General features: G+C 40.8%; 2 protein-coding genes across 3 annotated transcripts in view; both read right to left on the reverse strand.

Moving 5' to 3' along the window:
• Positions 1-1,605: 1,605 nt before the first annotated feature.
• Positions 1,606-13,747, reverse strand: LOC115225342 (elongator complex protein 6). Its single transcript, XM_029796291.2, has 3 exons — positions 13,118-13,747; positions 6,077-6,342; positions 1,606-1,779 (listed from the first exon to the last, which is right to left on the reverse strand). Exons 1-3 carry the CDS (start codon positions 13,599-13,601, stop codon positions 1,657-1,659), a joined length of 873 nt encoding a protein of 290 aa, XP_029652151.1. The 5' UTR covers positions 13,602-13,747; the 3' UTR covers positions 1,606-1,656.
• Positions 13,748-17,654: 3,907 nt separating this feature from the next.
• Positions 17,655-27,760, reverse strand: part of LOC115225215 (coiled-coil domain-containing protein 57-like) — a 71,636-nt gene continuing 61,530 nt past the window's right edge. For both annotated transcript variants that reach the window (XM_029796156.2, XM_036514091.1), the window contains 5 exons: positions 25,640-26,008; positions 24,378-24,502; positions 22,745-22,874; positions 21,371-21,517; positions 17,655-19,643 (listed from right to left, as the gene is read on the reverse strand). In XM_029796156.2, the coding sequence (XP_029652016.1) occupies positions 19,486-19,643; positions 21,371-21,517; positions 22,745-22,874; positions 24,378-24,502; positions 25,640-26,008 (929 nt within the window). In that variant the 3' untranslated portion in view covers positions 17,655-19,485. The remainder of the gene's footprint in view (positions 19,644-21,370; positions 21,518-22,744; positions 22,875-24,377; positions 24,503-25,639; positions 26,009-27,760) is intronic.

The raw sequence follows: 27,760 nt of genomic DNA on the forward strand, positions 1-27,760 counted from the left end.
GACTGAAAAACTAAAAAAAATAAAGAGAGAAATATTTCTCTTGTTTCAATTATTTTGAGAATAACAAAGAATTTAGAAAATAACATGAAATTTTGATGGACGGTTTTAAATTAGATCACTTTTTTTAAAAAATGTAAGTTTGAGTATGATAGTATCGACAAACGAAAGAGAAAAAGGCCAGAATAGATAGGATCCACACATATAAAGATGCACATCTATACACACAAACATGGTACATAGTTGCATAACACACACACAAGGAAACAGAGGTGCATACATATACAAACACATACATAGAAAATACACAAACATGTACAAAGGCGCAGGAGTGGCTGTGTGGTAAGTAGTTTGCTAACCAACGACATGGTTCCGGGTTCAGTCCCACTGTGTGGCATCTTGGGCAAGTGTCTTCTGCTATAGCCCCGGGCCGACCAAAGCCTTGTGAGTGGATTTGGTAGACGGAAACTGAAAGAAGCCTGTCGTATATATGTATGTGTTTGCGTTTGTCCCCCCAACATCACTTGACAACCGATGCTGGTGTGTTTACGTCCCCGTCACATAGCGGTTCGGCAAAAGAGACCAATAGAATAAGTACTGGGCCTACAAAGAATAAGTCCCGGGGTCGATTTGCTCGATTAAAGGCGGTGCTCCAGCATGACCGCAGTCAAATGACTGAAACAAGTAAAAGAGAGTAGTAAACATGGACAGGCAAGCACATAAATATGTAGGATACGTACATACAGATGCACACACATACATATGGATTTTGGAAGCACTCCGTCGGTTACGACGACGAGGGTTCCGGTTGATCCGATCAATGGAACAGCCTGCTCGTGAAATTAACGTGTAAGTGGCTGAGCACTCCACAGACACGTGTACCCTTAACGTAGTTCTCGGGGATATTCAGCGTGACACAGAGAGTGACAAGGCCAGCCCTTTGAAATACAGGTACAACAGAAACAGGAAGTAAGAGTGAGAGAAAGTTGTGGTGAAAGAGTACAGCAGGGATCACCACCATCCCCTGCCGGAGCCTCGTGGAGCTTTTAGGTGTTTTCGCTCAATAAACACTCACAACGACCGGTCTGAAAATCGAAACCGCGATCCTATGACCGCGAGTCCGCTGCCCTAATCACTGGGCCATTGCGCCTCCACGCACATACATACACACATATATACAAACATACACATGCAAAAACACACACACATATATACGTACATGCATGCATGTATAGGCACACACACACACACACACACACTGACTCACACACATGCGCACAAAGAAAAAGGGAACGCAGTGTAAATAACAGACAGAGTCAAGACTATTGAAAAGGTTGCAAGATGCAATGAAAATTTTAGGAAAATAAAAATAAGAAATAAGTGGAAATTTTACCGGTGAGTGTGTTACATTATAAGGCACAAAAAGAAAATGACTCTCCCCAGACACAGCAGAATAAAGATTGAAATTTGTTAAAACAATCCCTACCAAAGGAAACAATGCCTATGATACCACTCAAGATACAAGCTATTTCATTGGTTTGAAGAGATAGTGACGTCAAGCAGCTGAACCAATCAAAAACAATAACACAAAAGAGAGTGGGACAGATATGGTTTCATGTTATAAAAATTTATTAAAAGCAAATGTGACAAAGTGCTGTGTCACAAGACAGCTTGACACATCCCTGGCGCAAAGAAGGAAACAGTTTTGTCAGACAGCTTAAATTGTCTCTTTTGAGACTGGTTAAGGGATGATGGACTCAGCCTCCTCCACGTTATTTCCAGCTGGATGAAAAAAAAAGAAAGAAGTCAAATTTACAATATTATATACACACGCATCATCAAATTGTAGCTGTGATACCTGTGCCGGTGGCACGTAAAAAGCACCAACCGATTGCGACCGTTGCGGCCGATGCCAGCACCACCTTGACTGGTTTTCATGCCAGTGGCACGTAAAAAGCACCAACTGATTGTGGCCATTGCCAGCCTCCCCTGGCCCCTGTGCCGGTGGCACGTAAAAAGCACCCACTACACTCACGGAGTGGTTGGCGTTAGAATGGGCATCCAGCTGTAGAAACACTGCCAGATCAAGATTGGAGCCTGGTACAGCCTCCTGGCTTCCCAGACCTCAGTCAAACCATCCAACCCATGCTAGCATGGACAATGGTCATTAAATGATGATGATGGTGATATATATATTTCTACCTATTGAGTCAAGTACATCAACATCAAAAAATCAAATGGAAATTGTAGTTGTGATACCTGTGCCAGTGGCACGTAAGAAGCACCAACCAATTGTGGCCATTGCCAGCCTCCCCTGGCCCTCGTGCCGGTGGCACGTAAAAAGCACCCATTACACTCACGGAGTGGTTGGCGGTAGGAAGGGCATCCAGCTGTTGAAACACTGCCAGATCAGACTGGAGCCTGGTGCAGCCTCCTGGCTTCCCAGACCCCAGTGAAACCGTCCAACCCATGCTAGCATGGAAAACGGACGTTAAATGATGATGAAGATGAAGCGTAAGTGTGTAAGGCACTTACAGATGCGGGCTATAGAAGTAGAATCAAATATATCTGGGGTTGTCAAAAATTAATTGCAATCATCATCATCATCATCATTGTCGTTTAACGTCCGTTTTCTATGCTGGCATGGGTTGGACGGTTCGACTGAGGTCTGGGAAGCCAGAAGGCTGCACAAGGCTCCAGTCTGATCTGGCAGTGTTTCTACAGCTGGATGCCCTTCCTAACGTCAACCACTCCGTGAGTGTAGTGGGTGCTTTTTACATGTCACCAGGGGAGGTTGGCAATGGCCACAATCGGTTGGTGCTTCTTACGTGCCACCGACACAGGGATCACAACTGCAATTCCCATTTGATTTTTTGAATGGTGAGTGCAGGGGGAGCAAGGAAAAGAGGAAGACAGGTTAGAAAGGGGTGAAGAGAAGTAAAGAAAGGATTGAGGAAGGGGTCACTTAATAGGAGTAGGAGTATTGGATGGCCAAAATCTGGGAAAGGGACAGCCATAAAACATTGATGTTTGTAATCAGGTCAACACACATTTACATATTCACATTGTTTATAGTTTATAAGGGCCAGATGGAAGGCGTTTAAAGGTATAAGGGATGTGCTCACGGGAAGGTTGGACAGGACCACCCGTACCAACCTCATCAACAGCACAACTTAACTTAGCAGTTTGGCACAAGATACTGATAGAATAAGTACTGAGCTTACAAAGAATAAGTCCTGGGATCGATTTGCTCGACTAAAGGCGGTGCTCCAGCATGGCCGCAGTCAAATGACTGAAACAAGTAAAAGGTGGTAAGCTGGCAGAATCGTTAGCACGCCGGGCGAAATGCTTAGCGGTATTTCGTCAGCCATTACATTCCAAGTTCAAATTCCACCGAGGTCGACTTTGCCTTTCATCCTTTCGGGGTCGATTAAATAAGTACCAATTACGCACTGGGGTCAATGTAATCGACTTAATCCGTTTGTTTGTCCCTCTGTGTTTAGCCCCTTGTGGGTAATAAAGAAATATGAAACAAGTAAAAGAGTAAAAAGAGTAGAGTACTGGGGGTCAACATAATCGACTGATACCCTCCCCTGAAAATTGCTGGCCTTGGGTTAAAATTTGAAACCAATATTATTCACTCCATGGGACATAAATTAAGCCTACTGGACGTACGGACTGAGGGACGTACATACAAAAATATGTATATAGAAAGCACCTTTTTTTTTTTTCCAATCCTGACAGAAAAAACGATTCCCATCGTTTTGAATTAATCATGCATTATCTCATAGCTTCAAATTTTCGATGATGTAATCGTTTATTTTTCGAAAAAAACTACGCGCCTTCACTAGTCAGTTATGGTGAGACAGTGTCACGTGACAACTTGCTGGAGCCTAGCAGCAGGTATTTAAAGGGAAAAATTTGACAAGACAGTCGGTCACCGGCTGACACTCACTGACGATGCATCGAAGAGGCCAGGGAACAGAAGAAAGAAGACATGCACCCAACACCAGAGCTGAAGACACCTCCGAAACGGGGGGCCCCGCCACGTCAAAATGGTAGAGGAGTAGGGGCCGAAACTGGACGTGGTTCCTCCTGATGATGTCTTGAGCTAACTGGATCCTATAAAGGAGCTGTTGTGGTAGCAGACCACGAAACACGGTTGTAATTCCTCAGGTAGATGTGTGAGGCTGGATCTGACCTGTTGAACCCGCTCGCATCCAAATTATTCTATCAAATGTAATGCTTATTTATTTATTTACATTATTATGAATTAATCATACAATTATCTCAAAGCTTTGAGATTTTGTATATCGAACCAAGGGAAGTAATTTCGCTTTTCACTCATAAGAGTTTTCTCCCTTAGTTGCACAGGGATTACAGGTGGAATGGAGAATTATTTTACTGTTTTACTATTTTCAGCCATGTGGCTGTGGTCATGCTGGAGCACCACCATAAAAAATTTTCCGTTTTTTGTATTATTGTATTTTTTCTATCTGTGCTCATGCTGGAGCACCACCATTAAAAAATTTCGGTTTTTTCGTATCTTTTAGTCAGGAGAAAAAGCAGTGTCTGTGACCCTTGAAGGGGCCCCCAGGACTAGTGGGAAGGATTCAAGGACGAAGGTAGATATGACCCTGAATCATACACCAGACCGAACTCTACTAAAGACACTAAAACAACCAACTGCTGGTGTTCAAGTGGCAGGTGGGTTATATGTGTAAGCTGTGCTGGGATTTGAACTCAGAGTGCAAAGAGCTGGAACAAATACCACAAGGTATCCAGTCTGCCATTCTGCAGCCTTGGATTGCACATTTAATTTTTTAATTTTTCCTGAAAGGTGCAGGAGTGACTAGGTGGTAAGAAGCTTGCTTTCCAATCACATTGTTGGGACCTTGGGCAAGTGTCTTCTACTATAGCCTGGGGCCAACCAAAGCCTTGTGAGTGGATTTGGTAGATGGTAGCTGAAAGAAAACCCGTCGTATACATATATATATATATATATATATATATATATGTGTGTATATTTAAAGGGCAAAAACCACTAGGTGGTCAGCCGTATGCTAGAAGTAGATCACCTACACATGTATTAGAATTTTCTCTGGTTTTTCAGATTTTTGTATGCTAGGCTACTGGTTTTAAATTGATATTAATTAAATTAATATTCAGTTTATCTCCCTCATTATTTAAATGTTTTATATATATATATATATAAAAGTATTCAGAACACAGAATAACATGTAACAAAAACAATTTGTAAACATATTTACATTCCCATATAACAGTTAAGAACATCACCATTATTGTATTACGCATGCGTGGAAGCGTTTGTTTGACTAGGTGCTGCTGGCTTAATTACCCACAACTCAAGTTAGAGAAAGGGTGCATATTATACACAAGGTTTAGGTTATTCAGAGGTACAGCCCCCTAAAAATCCCTTGCGTATTATACTCAAGGGTGGACTATACTCGAAGATTTACGGTAATACATAATGCCAGAACATCCTGATAACACTAGCTCTCCCATTCAACTGACACATCTAACAACACCATCCTAACAACACTATTTCTTCCACTCAGTCAGGACATCTACAATACCTCACAACACTATTTCTTCCACTCAGTCCACATACGAGGGTGAGTCAAAGCGTAATGCCATTTTGTTTAGGACATGCAGATCCCTCTACAGGAATCTGCCCCAAGTCCCACCCCTTCATCTCATAGTGATCCCTTAATCCCTTAGCATAGAGCTGACCTGGCCACCAACTCTCATAGGGCTCAAAGTCCTGTGAAATGCATGGTAACTGCAGGCAGCATGAAAGAAGCTCTTGTGGTACCGTCCAACCCATGCCAGCATGGAAAGCGGATGTTAAACAATCCCCTGCATATTATACTCAAGGGCAGACTATACTCGAGGATTTATAGAACTGGGAATTAATTTGTCTGACTAAAACCTTCATGGGAAGATGCCCCAGCATGGCTGCAGTCCCATGACTGAAATAAGCAAAAGATAGAACATAAGACCTCCCTTTGCAAACAATAAACCTGTAACAAGCTCATTTCTCCCTCCATATACTTACTTCGCCATGAACATCATTCGAGTGTCCAGTCGATAGAGGTGTGACCTGCAAGTGGCAATCGCAACTGTGAATAAGATGTTTGAGAAGCATCCGGTCTTGTTCATCTTCATCATTGAGGTTCAAATGCGCCACGAGGGTGCCACCTTTCTGTCTGCACACGGAAGCCACCAGAGTGTTGCAGAAGGTGACTAGCTTCAACAAAGGCACACCGATGGTTAGCAACACACTAACGTTGTCCAAGATTACGATGGGTCGTCTGTTTGTACCTGGGAAAAAGAGAAAAGTTATTTGTATTTTTATTAGTAGATGGTGCCCCAGCAGGGCCACAGTCTAATGACTGAAACAAGTAAAAGCAGGTGCCGAAATGTGTATTGTACACTACAAATAGGATATTTGGATCTTTTCGGTTTGAACAGCAGTTTTTTCTAGCGGTGTCATATGAAATTGTCACCCATAATTATGACCCTAGTATCGATCTATTGCATTTCAATTTGTTTTAGGGTTAGGGTTTGGGGGAAGGGTATCCTTTTTTTTCTTCACAAATGTAAATAAACCCAATCTGTTTCTTAAACGAGGGACATATTCATACGGCACAGAATGTTTTCACCTCAATAGACGTCATTGATTGGTTGAAATTGCAGAAATTGAAGAAAAAAAACAACAAATATCTTACAAACTATAGAATTTTCTCAATAAAGCCAAGAGAAAAAGATGTTTTATAAACACATTCTACCAGTATAAGAAGTTTAAAAGTGTTTAGTTACGTGGAAATTATTTTAAAAAACTGCCGTTCAAACTGAAAAGATCCGGATATTTTTCTGAACTCAGAGTTGCAGTTAAAACAGAAATAGTGGGTAAGTTAGAAGTAGATTATGTAAATTAGGGTAAATAGTGGGAAATACAAGGCGGCGAGCTGGCAGAATTGTTAGCACGCCGGGTGAAATGCTTAGCGGTATTTTGTCTGTTGCTACATTCTGAGTTCAAATTCTGCCGAGGTCGACCTAGCCTTTCATCCTTTCGGGGTCGATAAATTAAGTACCAGTTACGCACTGGGGTCGATGTAATCAACTTAATCCCTTTGTTTGTCCCCTCTGTGGACAGTAAATAAATAGATATTTCTTCTGTCTTCACGTTTTGAGTTCAACTTTGCCTTTCATCCTTTCGTGGTCAATAAAATAAATACCTGTTGATGTAATCAACTAGCTTCCTCTCCCGAAATTGCTGGCGTTGTGCCAAAATCTGAAACTAATTCTAAGCACAGCTTAACCAAACAGAGGAAACACAATACTCTGAAGATACCATTTTGTAAATTTCTTCCCTACATTATATGTCGGAATGGCTGTATGGCAAGAAGTTTGTTGCCCATCCCTATGGTTCCGGGTTCAGTCCTATTGTGTGGAACCTTGGGCAAGTGTCTTCTACTATATAGCCTCAGACCGACTAAAGCCTTGAGTGGATTTGGTAGGCGGAAACAGCTGAAAAAGATAAATTTCTGTATTAACACCCGCACGATTTTCATTAATAAAAAAAAAAACTCGGATTTTTTGTGTGGAATCAAGTACCTTGACCGCCTAATGAGCTGAAAATTCTCTTATTTTGGTTCGGAAAAAAAAAAAGGGGGGGGGGCGAAGCCCCCCCCCCCCACTTCGGAATCATTAGAAATTATTTTTTTCATTGAATGAATTCCTGCGACCTCCCCTTTTTTTTCGATTTGCAGCAAGTGAGGAGGTCAGGGTACTTGATTCCACGCAAAAAATCCGATTTTTTTTTTGACTTAGAGAAAATCGTGCAGGTGTTAATATAGAAATTTACCCTGTAAAAAATGGTCACCGTGTGTCCATACATGTATTTAAAGAGAAAAATTTTTGCAAGTGGAGGGAAGGATCTGCCATATATGTACAAAGTTCGAAATATCGCCCAAAACATTAGCATACTCTTTTACTTGTTTCAGTCATTTGACTGCGGCCATGCTGGAGCACCGCCTTTAGTCGAGCAAATCGACCCCGGGACTTATTCTTTGTAAGTCTAGTACTTATTCTATCGGTCTCTTTTGCCGAACCGCTAAGTGACGGGGACGTAAACACACCAGCATCGGTTGTCAAGCAATGCTAAGGGGACAAACATAGACACACAAACACATATATATATATATACATATATGTGATGGGCTTCTTTCAGTTTCCGTCTACCAAATCCACTCACAAGGCATTGGTCAGCCTGAGGCTATAGCAGTAGACACTTGCCCAAGATGTCACGTAGTGGGACTGAACCCGGAACCATGTGGTTGGTTAGCAAGCTACTTACCACACAGCCATTCGAAACATTATAGTTTTTAATGTTATCACCAGTTCAAAAACGAGTGTGGCACGTTTGGACTCGTAAATAAGCCATTCACTGTGTTTTGACATGGAGGTAGTTTGTTTCTTCAGAAAAAGGGTAATAACGTTCCGTGTTTGGTATTGTATTGTTACGGGACGTAAACAAACAGCACCGGCTGGGTACGAAACGGTGTCAACCTAAAGATATACAACACATAGACCCCAGGTTCAAAATTTCCCCAAATTTACACCTGAAGAAGGCTGGAGGGTATATCAGCCGAAACATTGTGTTCACAACAAACAAGATGAGGACAAATATCCGTCAAATGTAAATAATGTAAATAAATAAAATATAAGTTTAGAATTTTGGGAGATTTTCCGGCATTCTACATGTGTAAATTGTTTTATGAGTAAAAAACGGATCTTGTGATTACACTTTAGCAATTTTTGTAGACATTAGGGAATTATAAATAACGTACGAGCCTTTATAATTTCCGTTTTGTAACATTTTATAAATAAAATAAAATATCAGTTTAGCAATTTTGGAAGAATTTCTGGCATTCCACATAAGTTATGCTTTATGAGTAGAAGAGGAAGCTTGTAATTACACATTAATAATTTTTTTGTAGATATTAGGGGATGATAATTAATGAGTGAGTCTGTAACGATTACTAAGACTTATTAATTAAACTGACTTAATTTCTGTTTTGTAACATATTTTATAATTAAAAGGCGCAGGAGTGGCTGTGTGGTAAGTAGCTTGCTTACCAACCACATGGTTTCGGGTTCAGTCCCACTGTGTGGCACCTTGGGCAAGTGTCTTCTACTATAGCCTCGGGTCGACCAAAGCCTTGTGAGTGGATTTGGTAGATGGAAACTGAAAGAAGCCTGTTGTATAGGCATAGGAGTGGCTGTGTGGTAAGTAGCTTGTTCACTAACCACATGGTTTCGGGTTCAGTCCCACTGCATGGCAACTTGTGCAAGTGTCTTCTACTATAGCCTCGGGTCGACCAAAGCCTTGTGAGTGGATTTGGTAGATGGAAACTGAAAGAAGCCTGTTGTATAGGCATAGGAGTGGCTGTGGGTAAGTAGCTTGTTCACTAACCACATGGTTCCGGGTTCAGTCCCACTGCGTGGCATCATGGGCAAGTGTCTTCTACTATAGCCTCGGGTCGACCAAAGCCTTGTGAGTGGATTTGGTAGATGGAAACTGAAAGAAGCCTGTTGTATAGGCATAGGAGTGGCTGTGTGGTAAGTAGCTTGTTCACTAACCACATGGTTTCGGGTTCAGTCCCACTGCATGGCAACTTGTGCAAGTGTCTTCTACTATAGCCTCGGGTCGACCAAAGCCTTGTGAGTGGATTTGGTAGATGGAAACTGAAAGAAGCCTGTTGTATAGGCATAGGAGTGGCTGTGTGGTAAGTAGCTTGTTCACTAACCACATGGTTCCGGGTTCAGTCCCACTGCGTGGCATCATGGGCAAGTGTCTTCTACTATAGCCTCGGGTCGACCAAAGCCTTGTGAGTGGATTTGGTAGATGGAAACTGAAAGAAGCCTGTTGTATAGGCATAGGAGTGGCTGTTGGTAAGTAGCTTGTTCACTAACCACATGGTTCCGGGTTCAGTCCCACTGCGTGGCATCATGGGCAAGTGTCTTCTACTATAGCCTCGGGTCGACCAAAGCCTTGTGAGTGGATTTGGTAGATGGAAACTGAAAGAAGCCTGTTGTATAGGCATAGGAGTGGCTGTGTGGTAAGTAGCTTGTTCACTAACCACATGGTTCCGGGTTCAGTCCCACTGCGTGGCATCATGGGCAAGTGTCTTCTACTATAGCCTCGGGTCGACCAAAGCCTGTGAGTGGATTTGGTAGATGGAAACTGAAAGAAGCCTGTTGTATAGGCATAGGAGTGGCTGTGTGGTAGTAGCTTGTTCACTAACCACATGGTTCCGGGTTCAGTCCCACTGCGTGGCATCATGGGCAAGTGTCTTCTACTATAGCCTCGGGTCGACCAAAGCCTTGTGAGTGGATTTGGTAGATGGAAACTGAAAGAAGCCTGTTGTATAGGCATAGGAGTGGCTGTGTGGTAAGTAGCTTGTTCACTAACCACATGGTTCCGGGTTCAGTCCCACTGCGTGGCATCATGGGCAAGTGTCTTCTACTATAGCCTCGGGTCGACCAAAGCCTTGTGAGTGGATTTGGTAGATGGAAACTGAAAGAAGCCTGTTGTATAGGCATAAGAGTGGCTGTGTGGTAAGTAGCTTGTTCACTAACCACATGGTTCCGGGTTCAGTCCCACTGCGTGGCATCATGGGCAAGTGTCTTCTACTATAGCCTCGGGCCGACCAATGTCTTGTGAGTGGATTTGGTAGACGGAAACTGAAAGAAGCCCGTTGTATATATATGTGTATGTATGTTTGTGTGTCTGACAACCGATGCTGGTGTGTCTACGTCCCCGTACCTTAGCGGTTCAGCAAAAGAGATCAATAAAATAAGTATTAGGCTTACAAAGAATAAGTCCTGGAGTCGATTTGCTCGACTAAAGCATGGCCGCAGTCAAATGACTGAAACAAGTAAAACAGTATCCGTTTGGAACTTTGGGAGTTTTTCCGGCATTCCACGCATGTAAATTATAATTAATAAAGCAAACGAGGGACTTGTGATTATTAAGGCTAATTAAAATTAACCACCTTTTTACAATGTGTATTTTTGTAAACAATAACATAAGTTTAGAATTTAGGGTGACATTTCAGGAACCAGCATGCCGTTTCAATGTGGTCCCTTCTGTTTTATAAAGACCATTGTTATTCGACAACAGTACCAATAAAAAAAGTTGTAAAACTTCAGAACTGTGGCCTCCTACCTCATAACTTTTAGAATGATGGATATTTGTCCATGAAATTTACTACAAATACTATTCAGGTAACGTAGATTACGATTGTCGGAATTTAATGCGAAAATTGGTAAGCAAGCACATATGCATACTAACACACATCATGTAATTATTTATCTGCAAAATTAAACTTGAAAAGGATATGTGATATGTCAGTATGTATGCATGCGCCCACCCGTCTTTTTTTTTAGATTCCGGGCAATGTTTCGTTATTAGTATATGACGTCACTTACTGGTGAGTATTTGTACGAGTATGTTTCACTAATTCTCTTTCTCGAGCAGATGAAATAATACTCTCTCTTTACTCTTTTACTTGTTTCAGTCATTTGACTGCGGCCATGCTGGAGCACCGCCTTTTAGTCGAGCAACTCAACCCCGGGACTTATTCTTTTTGTAAGCCCAGTACTTATTCTATCGGTCTCTTTTGCCGAACAGCTAAGTAACGGGGACATAAACACACCAGCATTGGTTGTCAAGCAATGCTAGGGGGACAAACACAGACACACATACATATATATATATACATATATACGACAGGCTTCTTTCAGTTTCCATCTACCAAATCCACTCACAAGGCATTGGTCGGCCCGGGGCTATAGCAGAAGACACTTGCCCAAGATGCCACGCAGTGGGACTGAACCCGGAACCATGTGGTTGGTTAGCAAGCTACTTACCACACAGCCACTCCAGCCAATAATGTCACATACTCGTTACATCATATACTTTTACCGAAATATTACTAAATTCCGATATAATCGTAATTTACACCAACTGAATGGTATTTGTAGACATGACAAATTAACGATTTCTCTGAAAGTTAAGGAAACAAGTCGAGTAGGAAACAAAGTTGGGCGAAATTCTGGTCTAAGTTATCCATGTAACCCTTCGTAACTTTTATTTTGGGGAATTTTCATCAGATTTCAGTGAATTTATGTTCTACACACGGAATATATACGATTATAAAAAATAAAGGAAACCACCTCCATAAATCCTAAAAGTTCCACTTTTTTCGAATCTTTGTTTTAAATCCGAGTTTAAAATACAGACAGTCCGGAGTTTTTGCTTAAATCGCATCAATGGACCACCCTTGGGTATATAATCATTCCATTAAATGTGTTTATGGGGTGAAAAATATCGAAAAACATCAATACATGTCAGAGTGACAAAGAAACGAGGAAGGTATCAGGTGGTCGTGGAATGTGCTAAAAATAAGAGCTATATGACCCTTAAATAACACATGCATTTTTTTTTTGCAAAATCGTATGAATTCCCGTGTCTAGAACACAAATTCGCAAATTTTTTTTTAAATTCTAAAAAAAAAAAAATTAAAGAAGTTATGAGAGTTATACGGGGGTGTTTAAACCAGAATTCCGCCCCCCTTGGGATCTTTTCAGTTTGACCGGCAGTTTTTTCTGGTGGTGTCATATGAAGTTGTCACCCATAATTAGGACCCTAGTATCGATCTATTGCATTTCAATCTGTTTTAGGGTTAGGGTTAGGGGTGGGGGGAAGGGTATCTTTTTTTCTTCAGAAATGTAAATAAACCCAATCTGTTTCTTAAACGAGGGACATATTCATACGGCACAGAATGTTTTTTTTGCCTCAATGGACGTCAGTGATTGGTTGAAATTGCAGAAATTGAAGAAAAAAACAACAAATATCTTACAAACTATAGAATTTTCTCAAGAAAGCCAAGAGAAAAAGATGTTTTATAAACACATTCTACCAATAAACGAAGTTTAAAATTTTTTAGTTACGTGGAAATTATGTTAAAAACTGCCGTTCAAACCGAAAAGATCCCACCCTTGTTTAGGCATGCCTTAAAAAAGTTACCCTCTTGATCTTCCATATAAAAGTTGAGTCGTCGATAAAGCTGTGACATGTCTCCGTCTCTCAGGACCGAACAGAAAATGTTTTCCTGCTCTTCCTCTTCAGCCTCTTCTCTACCTCGGCCTTGGTGTACGATAGCATCTCCAAGCTCTTTGAGGGCTTCAACGAACACCAGGGAACCAGATTCCCGGAGCTGACGTAGATTGAGACCGAATTTCTGAGCCACGCAATGGAAATGGTTAAAGGACTGTGCGAAACTAACCACAATTACTTTAATTGCGGGTGGCAAGCACGAGGGTGGTTGCTGCGACGGAGAAATTTGTTGGGCCTTGAGGAAGTGAGAAATGAAATGGTGCACCAGAAAGGCCCCGTCGTCTTTGGTAAAGTCTGACAATAATACATGCTTGCCGTCCAAGCTACCGTTTCCATCATCTCCGTTGCTGTTAACTGCGGAGACATCCAAGAGGTTGTTGACTTCGTTGAACATAGTTTACTACGTCGCTGCGGAAAGGTTTGTTTTTATCAATGAAATGAAATAAATAGTCTATCTATGAGGGTGGGAGGGGGAGAGTTGTGTAGTAGGCGGAGGAGAAACAGACAGACCGAGAGAGAGTGGAGTAGGGAAGTAAAAGAGACAGAGAGGGGCACCGAAGTAAGAGAAAGGCAGAGGAGCCGGGAAGACAGTAAGAGAGAGAGAGGGAGGCAAGGAAGTAACTGAGAGGGAGAGAAAGAGAAGCAGAGAAATAGAGGGAGCTGGGAAAAGGGGAAAGAGAAGTTGTGTGTAAGAGAGAGAGAGGTAAAAGGTGCTAGGAGTAGGAGAGAGAGACAGACAGAGGGGGCAAGGAAGACAGTAAGCGAGAGATAGGAGGGGCTAGAAAGTAACAGAGAGAGAGAGAGAGAGAAGCAGAGAAATAGAGGGGAGCTGGGATAGAGGAAAGAGAAGTTGCGTGTAAGAGAGAGAGGAAAAAAGGTGCTGGGAGTAGGAGAGAAAGAGAGAGAGAGAGAGAGAAAAGAATTGCTGGTGAGTAGAAGAGAGAGGGGTAAGTTGGAAAAGTAGAGACAGAGAGGGAAAGGAAACGTAGAGGAGAGAGAGAGATGGAGAAAATGAGTAGAAGGAGACAAAGGGAGAAGTTAAGAAGTCAGAAAGAGAGAGGAAGAGGCTAGAAAGAAGGACAGAGTAAGAGGAGAGGATAATGAGAGAAAGAGAGAGGAGCTAGAGAGAAAAGGGAGAGAGGGGAAGGAAGAGGAGATGTAATGTAGAAAGAGAGAGAAAGAGAAGACAGGAAAATAGACAGAGGAGTTAAGAAGGTGATAGATAAATACTTAGATAAATAGAGAGGGAGAAATAGGATAGGGTGAGAGGAGCGCTAAAGAAAGAGAAAGATGACAGAGAGATACTTCAAGAGGAAAGGAGAGCGAGGTTGGTTGAAGGGAAATAATTTACCGGTGTAGGATAAATACAGTGTTCCCATTAGTAAATGACCGCGATTGCATTTCTATTATACTTTACTAGCAGTATCGCCCGGCGTTGCTCGGGTTTGTAAGGGAAATAACTATATAAGCATTTTTAGAGAGTTACTTCCCTTATAGATGCCAATTCGGGCTTTCTTAGCCATTTCTGTTTTGGTGTCTTCAAGCCATGAAGTCGTTGTTCTAAAAGAACGCTGGTCTCCTTGACAATGCTTTATGACATTGATTTCCTTACACTCCCTTCCCCACAGCTTCACGAGGGAGGGAAGAAGGAGGAGAAGCAAACAGGTGCAGGTGTGACCATGGACGCCAACTCCGCCGCCATCGACACATGAAAAATTATGCATTAAAATGGAATAAAAAATGATGTTAAATTATTTTTAAAATCGTAGACTCACGCTAATACCCAGAAGGGCTCGATATGAATCACGACTATAAGATACCCGAATTTGGTTAAACTGCACCGCAAAATGTGGGAGGAGTTAGGAATCTAAATCGAAGGGGACAGACACTCACACAACTACAGTTTTATATATATAGATTTTAATACGTCGCACTATATTATACTTGATTTTAATTAAAAAAAAATACTGGAGTGCGACTTATACGGGATCTTTTCCTTTTGAAAGGCACATGTCAACACAATTTCTAGTTAACTAAACACTTTAAAACTTCGTATACTGGTAGAATGTGTCAAAATAAAACATTTTTTGGATCTTTTCCTTTTGAAAACACACCAGCATTGGTTGTCAAGCGATGTTGGGAGGACAAGCACACACACATACATGTATACGACGGGCTCCTTTCAGTTTCCGTCTACCAAATCCACTCACAAGGCTTTGGTCGGTCCAAGGCTATAGTATAAGACACTTGCCCAAGGTGCCATGCAGTGGGACTGAACCTGGAACCATGTGGTTGGTAAGCAAGCTACTTACTACACAGCCACTCCTGCACCTATATATATATTCTTTTATTTTTTATTTGTTTCAGTCATTTTGACTGTGGCCATACTGGAGCACCGACTTTAGTTAAACAAATCGATCCAAGAACTTTTTCCATTGGTCTCTTTTGCCGAACCACTAAGTTACGGGGATGTAAGCACAGCAACATCGGTTGTCAAGCGATGGTGGAAGGGACAAACACAGGCACACACATATATACATGCACATATATACATGCACATATATCTATCTATCTATCTATCTATCTATCTATCTATCTATCTATATATATATATATATATATATATATATATATATATAATATGTATATATATATATATACATATATACAATGGGCTTCTTTCAGTTTCTGTCTACCAAATCCACTCACAAGGCTTTGGTCAGTCCGAGACTATAGTAGAAGACACTTGCCCAGGTTGCACCATGCAGTGGGACTGAACCTGGAACCATGTGGTTGGTAAACAAGCTACTTACCACACAGCCATGCCTGCACTTATATATGTGTTTCTGGAGTCTGATACAGTCTCTCAGCATGCCATCCCAGTCAAACTGTGCAACCCATGTCAGCATGGACAATGGAAATTAAATGATGACGATGACACACACACATATATATACACGGGAAACAATTTTTTTAGATAAATTACTTGAAAACACAACTAGATTCTATTCCAAAATTTTTACTAACGTTTTTTTTTTAATTTCCATAAGGATCCCTCACAGTTTGTTTGGAAGAATAAACCTAAATCCATCATTATCAATGTTTCTAGACTTTAACAGGATCATCATCAGGATTTGTTGTTCGTGTGTGTGTATGTATGTGTGTGCATGTGTGAATGCTACATATTCTATGTAAGCAGATGTGATTTCAGTAGACTTTATTATCAGAAATTTTTTTTGATTGCATAGCTAGTCAACATCTACACACTGTGTGTGTGTCTGTCTGTCTATCCACTCAACATCTACAGTCTATATATATACACACTGTATATATCTATTAACTCAACATGCTGGATTTGCCATTTTCGATGGGTGTGCAGTGTACATCTAGCACACTTGGAATATATGCCCCTGACACACACATAAAGTAAACAAATGATCTGTTCAACCCTTCACACATACATACATATCTATCTATCTATCTATCTATCTATCTATCTATCTCATGATAGATTGTTAGCCACTACACACATTTTTTTCTCTCCTTGTTTCTCTTCTATTTTTTCTCTCCTTGTTTTTTCTGTGTCTCTTTCTGTAGAAGAGCGTAGGCTCGAAACGTAAAAGACTTTTTCTATTCCTGAGCGTTATACTAATACATCTGTTTGTTTTATACACCACCTGTCTTCATCTTTTGCTTTTTTCGTAAACTCTCCCTGTATATATATATCCATATATATATATATATATATATATATATATATATATATATATATATATATATATATATATATATGTATGTATGTATATATATGTATATGTATATAAATTAGAGAAGAACCACCATGTAGCAATTCAACAATGAAATAACAATGATATAATTAAATTATACCATATAGAAAAAAATTAAATATACGATAAAACATACACCAATAAGTAAAGTACAAAATAATAAATAAATAGTATATAATTGGTAAAAAGACTACGAGTGGCTGTGTGGTAAGTAGCTTGTTTACCAACCACATGGTTCCGGGTTCAGTCCCACTGCGTGGCACCTTGGGCAAGTGTCTTCTACTATAGCCTCGGGCCGACCAAAGCCTTGTGAGTGGATTTGGTAGACGGAAACTGAAAGAAGCCCGTCGTATATATGTATATATATGTATGTATGTGTATGTGTGTATGTTTGTGCGTCTGTCCCCCTAGCATTGCTTGACAACCGATGCTGGTGTGTTTATGTCCCCGTCACTTAGCGGTTTGGCAAAAGAGACCGATAGAATAAGTACTGGGCTTACAAAGAATAAGTCCCGGGGTTGAGTTGCTCGATTAAAGGCGGTGCTCCAGCATGGCCGCAGTCAAATGACTGAAACAAGTAAAAGAGTAAAAGAGAGAGTGTCTTTTACCATTATTATTATTATTATTATTATTATTATTATATATATATATATATAACCAACATATATCATATCTATCTATCAAGCCAAAATCTGCACACTGTCTATCAACTGAACATCTGTACACTGGGTCCATCTATCCAGTCAACATTTACACATTATATCTGTCTGTGTGTCTGCTTACTTTAAAATCAACAACACGTAATTTTTGTAATTCAAGATCCACTTTTTCTAAAACGCAGCTCTTAAAGGTGTGAAACATCAGATGTAGCTTAATGGCCACATGTTACTCCAATTCTGATTTGGTCTGGTTGTGGCCAATCTAACATGGTCCAATGGATATCTCAAAAGTTTCCAGCAAAGACTGAAGTGTATAAATTTCTTAAGCAAGCCTCTTAACTCTCCTCTAGCCTGCACACAGTAATGTATTAATGGTACAAATTAAAAACCAAGATGTTATTGTATATTTATTGCATGTTTCTCAACCATTATTTTGTAGGGTAGAACTGATTGTCATCCAATTTGAGACAGTCACTATTCAGTTATTGCATGTATTTTACAATAACCTGCATTTAGTGAAGTCCTCAGGTCTGACAAGGACTCCACGTATTTTAACTTTTGTTTCTTGCAGTAACCTCTCTTGAGTAGTCTGACTGATTGTTAGAAATGTGTTCAGGTGGAAGTGAGTCTTTATCCATTGAAAACTCACAAAATCCAGGTATGACAGCGGCTTAGCTCAAAGTTTAATATCTCATGAGGTAAATTGATTTCCTGAGGATTAAACTCATATTTTTCTCCATTTATTCCTGAGAGGTGCTTCAAAGTGCAGAAACCTTTCAGCCAATGACCTCTACTGGGATTTATATAAATTAAAATAGGGTTTCTGGCAAATCCCAATGACCTCTACCGGGATTTACATAAATTAAAATAGGGTTTCTGGCAAAACCCAATGACCTCTACTGGGATTTACATAAATTAAAATAGGGTTTCTGGCAAAACCCAATGACCTCTACCGGGATTTACATAAATTAAAATAGGGTTACTGGCAAATCCCAATGACCTCTACCGGGATTTACATAAATTAAAATAGGGTTTCTGGCAAATCCCAATGACCTCTACCGGGATTTACATAAATTAAAATAGGGTTTCTGGCAAATCCCAATGACCTCTACTGAGATTTACATAAATTAAAATAGGGTTTCTGGCAAATCCCAATGACCTCTTCTGGGATTTACATAAATTAAAATAGGGTTTCTGGCAAATCCATATGTTGTAGTCATTTCTGCCTTTGCTCCTCTCTCCCTGTCAGTTTCAGAGACCCTGTAAAGGTCCCAGGAGTTGATCAACCTTAAATATGCTGACATTTTTAAGAAGTTTAAATAACACATGTTGTTCCAATTGGTTGAGCTTTTCCAAGACATAAGCTTGAACTGGAAAACTATGATGTAACACATTCAACAGAAGGTGCACCCATTGAGAGGTGGTGGCCACTGACGGGTGCTGGCCATTGAGGGGTGCTGGCCATCAAGAAGTGCTGGTCATTGAGGGGTGTTGACTACTGAAGGGAGCTGGCTGTTGAAGGAGTGCTGCCAATTGGGAAGTGGTGGCCATTGAAGGGTAGTGGCCACCGAGGTGGGGGGGTGTGATCATTGGAGTTTTGGTGGCCATTCACAGGTACTGTCCGTTGAAGGGTGCTAGCTATTGAGGGGTGGTGGCCATTGAGTGGAGGTACCGATTGAGGGGTAGTTGCCATTGAGGGGTAGTGGTCATTGAGGGGTGTTGGTCATGGAGGGATGTTGGCTTTCGAGGGGTGGTGTCCATTCAAAGAGTGCTGGCCATTCAAGAAGTGCTGACTACTGAAAAATGGTGACCATTGAGAGGTGATGGCCATTCATGGGTGTTTGGTATCATCTTTGATGTTGTAGTTCCTGACTTTGGAACCCCTAGACACTTTCTTTGATGTGCTTTTACCTTTGACCGGTCGATCTGGTGTGGGACGTTTCACCAGGGTCATCTGGGTTTGGATTGGACGTAGCTCAGTGTTATGATCTGCAAAGAAAAAAAAAAAACCATGTGTTATAATAATTATAGACATGTGTGATGTGGTGAGCTGGCAAAATCGTTAGCACACCAGGTAGAATACTTAGTGGCAGAATCGTTAGCATGCCGAGCAGTGAGTTGGCAGACTCGTTAGCGCACTGGGCGAAATGCCTAGTGGTATTTCGTCTGTTTTTATGTTCTGAGTTCAAATTCCACTGAGGTTGACTTTGCCTTTCATCCTTTCAGGGTCGATAAATTAAGTACCAGTTACGCACTGGGGTTGATGTAATCGACTTAATCCCTTTGTCTGTCCTTGTTTGTCCCCTCTATGTTTAGCCCCTCGGGGGCAATAAAAAAAAAAAGAAATGTTAGCACGCTGGGTGAAATACTTAGCAGTATTTCGTCTGTCTTTATGTTCTGAGTTCAAATTCCACTGAGGTTGACTTTGCTTTTCATCCTTTCAGGGTCGATTAATTAAGTACCAGTTACGCACTGGGGTTGATGTAATCGACTTAATCCCTTTGTCTGTCCCCTCTATGTTTAGCCCCTTGTAGGCAATAAAAAAATAAGAAACGTTAGCATGCCGGGTGAAATGCTTAGCAGTATGTCGTCTGTCTTTACGTTCTGAGTTCAAATTCCGCTGAGGTTGACTTTGCCTTTCATCCTTTCACGGTTGATAAATTAAGTACCAGTTATGCACTGGGGTTGATGTAATCGACTTAATCCGTTTGTCTGTCCTTGTTTGTCCCCTCTATGTTTAGCCCTTTGTGGGTAATAAAAATATAAGAAACGTTAGCATGCCGGGTGAAATGCTTGCCAGAAACTACCAGGCTAATGTTCTTCAAAATGGCAATGATCTTTAAATGCAGATTCTGTGACACATTTGAAAAAATATAGACCATTTTGTTTCTGAATGTCTTGTACTGAGACCAAACGAATACAAAATTCGGCCCGATAGGGTAGGACTATATACCTTGGATTAGATGAAGGACTTGAAATCACTTCCACCAAACAAACAAAACGGATCAAGCAGACTGCAAAATCGACACTCCTGCTTACAGGTATAAACATTATCCTGAGCCAGTTGTTGAGGGCAAAAATATCACTATCTCTGGGATTTTCCAGTCAACACTGACGGAATAATCCAGGCTAATTGACCAGACATAATTATTAAAGACAGGGAAGAAATTACTTGTAGACTAATAAAGGTAAGTGTTCCCATTGATAAAAATATACCTTTTATTCTTTTATTATTTTCTTTTATTTTGTTTCAGTCATTTGACTGTGGCCATGCTGGAGCACCACCTTTAGTCGAGCAAATCAACCCCAGGACTTATTCTTTGTAAGCCTAGTACTTATTCTGTCGTTCCCTCTTGCCGAACCGCTAAGTGACGGGGACGTAAACACACCAGTATTGGTTGTCAAGTGATGTTGGGGGGACAAACACAGACACACAAACATATACATATATATACGACGGGCTTCTTTCAGTTTCCGTCTACCAAATCCACTCACAAGGCTTTGGTTGGCCCAAGGCTGGATGCCCTTCCTAACGCCAACCACTCCGTGAGTGTAGTGGGTGCTTTTTACGTGCCACCGGCACGGAGGCCAGTCAGGGCGGCGCTGGCTACGGCCACGTTCGGATGGTTCTCTTACATGCCTAATAATAATGATAATGATAATGATGATGATGGTGATGTTAATAAAAATAATAATAGTAATGATAATAATAATACCTGGAGATGGTGGTGGTGGTGGTGGTGATGACGGAGAAGGTGGGTTTGCACTGCTGATGGTGGACTTGTCTTCCAGTAATTTCCACACGCTGTACAGTGACTCATGATCCTCAAGAGAAGATTCTATCGGCAGCTGGATTCGGTTACCTGAAGAAATACCAGTGGCAGAGGTTCGTGAGTGGGTGTAAGGGGGGGGGAGAAAGTGTAAAAAAGAGAGATTGAGAGAGAGGATAAGGAAGAGAGAGGAACAGAGAGGAAAGAAGAGAAAGAGGAAGAAAGAGACAGAGGGAGAGAGAGGAAGCAAGAGAGAGAGAGGAAGCAAGAGAGAGAGAGTGTGTGTATGAGAGAGAATTAGGGAGAGTGTTTGTGGAAGAGAGAGAGAGAGAGAGATGCAGTGTGTATAAGGGAGAAAAAGAGAAAGTGTGGGTCTATGTGATGATGATGATGATGACAAATTTGAAGGTGATGATGACGACGATGATGAAGATAATAGTGATGATAATGAAGATGATGATGGTGATGTGATGATGTGATGGAGATAATAGTGATGACGATGATGAAGATGATACTGATGATGAAGATCATGATGATGATGATGATGACAAATTTAATGATGACGATGATGATGAAGATAATGGTGATGATAATGAAGATGATAGCGTAGGAGTGGCTGTGTGGTAAGTAGCTTGTTTACCAACCACATGGTTCCAGGTTCAGTCCCACTGCATGGCACCTTTGGCAAGTGCCTTCTATTATAGCCTCGGGCCGACCAAGGCCTTGTGAGTGGATTTGGTAGACGGAAACTGAAAGAAGCCCGTCGTATATATGTATATATATATATATGTATGTGTGTGTTTGTCCATCTAGCATCGCTTGACAACCAATGCTGGTGTGTTTATGTCCCTGTAACTTAGCGGTTCAGCAAAAGAGACCGATAGAATAAGTACTGGGCTTACAAAAGAATAAGTTCCAGGGTCGAGTTGCTCGATTAAAGGCGGTGCTCCAGCATGGCCGCAGTCAAATGACTGAAACAAGTAAAAGAGTAAAAGAGAGTAAGAGTATGAAGATGATGACGGTGATGCTGCTGCTGGTGATGATGATGAAGATGATAGTGATGATGATGATGGTGATGATGTGATGGAGATAATAGTGATGACGATGATGAAAATGATAACGATGATGAAGATCAAGATAATGATGATGATGATGATGATGGTAATGATGATAATGATGATGATGATGATGATGGTGATGACGACGATAAAAGTAAGGAAGATGATAACAATGACGATGACGCTTACAGTTCGCTGACACCCACGTAACTTCAATAAGAACCAAATCAGAACCAGAAAACAGAACCAGAAAATCTCTTACCAGCCTGCCTGGGGGTTCCACCATCGACTGCTCTATCAGACACTTGAGGCTTGCAGAAAGCTTCAGGCTGAGTTTGTCGCCCTTGGTCCGATTCCTTGGTATAGTTGTACTTCTGTGCATATTGGAGTTCCTATCAGATGATAGCAGACAATCTAAGTTTAACCATTTTTCTTTATCAATCTGGTTCTATGATATAAATTCCCTGTTTTAAAATAGCCTAAATTAAAATCTCCCATCAAAATTTCATACTCTTTTACTCTCTTACCTGTTTCAGTCATTTGACTGTGGCCATGCTGGAGCACCGCCTTTAGTCGAGCACATCGACCCCAGGACTTATTCTTTGTAAGCCTAGTACTTATTCTAAACACAGACATACAAACACACACACACACATATATATATACATATATACACCGGGCTTCTTTCAGTTTCCGTTTACCAAATCCACTCACAAGGCTTTGGTTGGCCGGAGGCTATAATAGAAGACACTTACCCGAGGTGCCATGCAATGGGACTGAACCCAGAACCATGTGGTTGGTAAGCGAGCTACTTACCACACAGCCACTCCAGGTTCTCTTTTAGTCTTTTACCTGTTTCAGTCATTTGACTGTGACCATGCTGGAGCACCACCTTTAGTCGAGCAAATTGACCCCAGGACTTATTCCTTGTAAGCCTAGTACATATTCTATCGGTCTCTTTTGCTGAACTGCTAAGTTACAGGGACATAAACACACCAGCATCGGTTGTCAAGTGATGTTGGGGGGACAAACACAGACACACAAACATATATACGACAGGCTTCTTTTAGTTTCCGTCTACCAAATCCACTCACAAGGCTTTGGTCGGTTCAAGGCTATAGTAGAAGACACTCGCCCAAAGTACCACATGCATTCTTAGTAGCTTAGCGTAGGCTTGAATTAGAGATTATTCTTTGTGGCTAATGGCGTGAGTCCTGATCGGAAGAAGAAGGAGAAGAAGAAGAAGAGGAGGAGAAGAATGATGAAGAAGAAGAAGAAGAAAAAGAAGAGGAGGAGAAGAATGATGAAGAAGAAGAAGAAGAAAAAGAAGAGGAGGAGAAGAATGATGAAGAAGAAGAAGAAGAAGAGGAATTGGAAGAAAAAGAAAGAGGAGGAGGAGAAGAAGAAGGCTAAGAAGAAGGAGAAGAAGAAGAAGTGTGAAGGAAGGAGAAGAAGAAGAAGACGAAGATGATGAGGAAGAAGAAGGCTAAGAAGAAGAAGAAGTGTGAAGGAAGGAGAAGAAGAAGAAGACGAAGATGATGAGGAAGAAGAAGGCTAAGAAGAAGAAGTGTGAAGGAAGGAGGAGAAGAAGAAGTGTGAAGGAAGGAGAAGAAGAAGAAGACGAAGATGATGAGGAAGAAGAAGGCTAAGAAGAAGAAGAAGTGTGAAGGAAGGAGAAGAAGAAGTGTGAAGGAAGGAGAAGAAGAAGTGTGAAGGAAGGAGAAGAAGAAGAAGAAGAAGAAGAATGATGAAGAAGAAGAAGAAGAAAATAGCAACAAAAACAAAACAGCAATGAAGAAAGGGGAAGGAGGAGAGGAGAAGGAGAAGAAGAAGAAAGCAACCACGAAGGAAGGAGAGGTAAGATTGGAAAAGATTTAAAAAATGGTTAAACCAACCAGTTTAGTGAGTTGGTACTGGAGGTTCTCCAACTCCGAAGTTTGGGTCCTCACGGTATCCTGACCACCACAAGGAGCTGAGCTGACCCCTTTGCTATTGGCATCGTTGGTGTCACTGGTCAACACTGAAAGAGACGGTAAGTAATACTGTGTCTGTTAATGTAGGTTAAGATTGTATGGGGTGAGGTGGGGTGGTAGTCAGAGGGGGGAAAAAGGGGCTGAAGAAGTGGGGTAGGGGTTCTAGAAGATACAAGGGGAGAAGAAACTGTTTGGAACTCCATTCTGTGTGTGTGTTTGAGTTTGTATTTGTGTGTCCTACACTGCTCTCTGACAACTGCTGTTGGTTTGTTTTTGTCCCATAACTTATTTATCTACACACACACATTTATATAATACTAGCAGTATAGCCCGGCCTTGCTCGGGTTTGTTTTCTTTTTTTGACCCTTCAGAATTGGAATTTTTGAAAAGTAAAAATTTTGCATTATGTAGCTTATTCTGTCTAGTACTTATTCTGTTGGCCTCTTTTGCCGAACCGCTAAGTGACAGGGACATAAACACACCAGCATCAGTTGTCAAGTGATGTAGGGGGGACAAACACAGACACACAAACGCATACATAAATATATATATATATATACGATGGGCTTCTTTCAGTTTCCATCTACCAAATCCACTCACAAGGCTTTGGTCGACCTGAGGCTATAGCAGAAGACACTTGCCCAAGGTGCCATGCAGTGGGACTGAACCCGGCACCATGTGGTTGGTAAGCAAGGTACTTACCACACAGCCACTCCTATATATATATATATATATATATATATATATACACACGATGGGCTTCTTTCAGTTTCCATCTACTAAATCCACTCACAAGGCTTTGGTCGGCCTGAGGCTATAGTAGAAGACACTTGCCCAAGGTGCCATGCAGTGGGACTGAACCCGGCACCATGTGGTTGATAAGCAAGGTACTTACCACACAGCCACTCCTATATATATATAATATATATATATATATATATATATATATATATATATATATATATATATATACACGATGGGCTTCTTTCAGTTTCCATCTACCAAATCCACTCACAAGGCTTTGGTCGACCTGAGGTTATAGCAGAAGACACTTGCCCAAGGTACCACGCAGTGGGACTGAACCCGGCACCATGTGGTTGGTAAGCAAGCTACTTACCACACAGCCACTCCTACACTTGATAATGATCCTGAAAAATCAATAAAGACCACAGCCACGAACTCACCAACTTTATTCAGTTTTGAGCGGAGTTGATTGCTGAAGTCAATCAATCGGCGTCGGTCATCGGTCAATTTAGAAACCTGGCCGAGGGCCACACTGAGCTGATCCTTCAAATTTCTAACCAGTGGGTATACGTTGTGGCTTTCATCCATATCATTACCGTGGCTAAAGTTGTTGTTGTTGTTATTATTATTATAGATAATGGGGTTGATCTGTGCAGCATTTCTTGTTGGATTGCTATAATATCCACCACTGCTGCCTTTATCCCTTCTGGGCCGTTCCCAGCTCGTTAGTTGGCCCTGGATTTCAGAAATATGGTGACTGAGTCTCTGATTTTCTTTCATCAGTTTTGCCTTCTCTTTTTTTAAATTTCCTGAAAGTAGAAAAGAGGAGGATTGGAAATAGGAAACAAGCTGGATTTATATAAAAATGTATACATGTCTGTCAGGCTTTTGGCCTACCTACTCTTTCTATCTATCTTTCTATCTATCTATCTATCTATCTATCTATCTATCTATCTATCTACCTACCTACCTATCTACCTACCTATCTATCTACCTACCTACCTATCTACCTACCTACCTATCTATCTATCTATCTATCTACCTACCTACCTACCTATCTACCTACCTACCTATCTATCTATCTATCTACCTACCTACCTATCTTATCTATCTATCTGTCTGTCTATCTATCCATCTATCTATCTATCTATCTATCTATCCACCCATCTATCTATCTATCTATCTATCTATCTATCCACCCATCCATCTATCTATCTATCCACCCATCTATCTATCCACCCATCTATCTATCTATCTATCTATCTATCTATCTATCTATCTATCTATCTATCCATCTATCTATTCACCCATCTATCTATCTGTCTGTCTGTCTTATCTATTTCTTTACTACCCACAAGGGGCTAAACACAGAGGGGACAAACAAGGACAGACAAACGGATTAAGTCGATCACATCGACCCCAGTGTGTAACTGGTACTTATTTAAACGACCCTGAAAGGTTGAAAGGCAAAGTCGACCTCGGCAGAATTTGAACTCAGAACATGACCGCAGACAAAATACGGCTACGTATTTCACCCAGCGTGCTAACGTTTCTGCCAGCTCGCCATCTTATCTATCTATCTTACCTATCTATCTGTCTTATCTATCTATCTGTCTGTCTGTCTGTCTGTCTATCTAGCTTATCTACCTGTCTATCTATCTGTCTGTCTATCAATCTATCTATCTATCTATCTATCTATCTATCTACCTGTCTATCTATCTGTCTGTCTATCTGTCTGTCTATCTATCTATCTGTCTGTCTGTCTATCAATCTATCTATCTATCTATCTATCTATCTATCAATCTATCTATCTATCTATCTATCTATCTATCTATCTATCTATCTATCTATCTATCTATCTACCTGTCTATCTATCTGTCTGTCTATCTATCTGTCTATCTATCTATCTATCTTATCTATCTATCAACCTATTTGTCTGTCTGTCTCTCTACCTACCTACCTATCTATCAGTCTGTCTTATCTATCTATTGATCAATCTGTCTTTCCGTCCGTCCATCTGTCTATCTATCTAATTATTCTCTCTTCTTAACTATCCATAGGACTCCTCATTACTAACGATACATAAACGCTTCATCCAAAAATAAATTTTATATCATTTGATTCTCTGTCTGAAGAATTTCTAATAAGAGATTTCTTACATGTTTATCCTACATGTACAATTTTGTAACTCCAGTTACCAAATGAAACATGTATAATAGTGAACAACTTATACAAAAAGAGTTTTCCAACCTCCTGCTTATTTATATATTGGGTTGTCCGGAAAGTTCATGCCGATTTTTAAAGGGAAGAAAAAGCTCAATAAATACTTGCCGTTACAGTGCTGATTTATGGTAGCTTACCTTTCAACTTATTTCAGAACATGGTAGAGTCCATAAAATAGGATTTGAATACACCTCCATTTAGAGCACAGTTTATGCTATCTTTTCGTGGAAGAAGGTTTATGTTCCTATAACCTGTGTTAATTCTGTAACCCTTTAAAATGGAAGATAAGAAAGTTCATTTTCGGCACTTGATGCTTTGGGAACCAGACAAAAATTGCT

Source organism: Octopus sinensis, linkage group LG27, assembly GCF_006345805.1.
Source record: "Octopus sinensis linkage group LG27, ASM634580v1, whole genome shotgun sequence".
Lineage (NCBI taxonomy): Eukaryota > Metazoa > Mollusca > Cephalopoda > Octopoda > Octopodidae > Octopus > Octopus sinensis.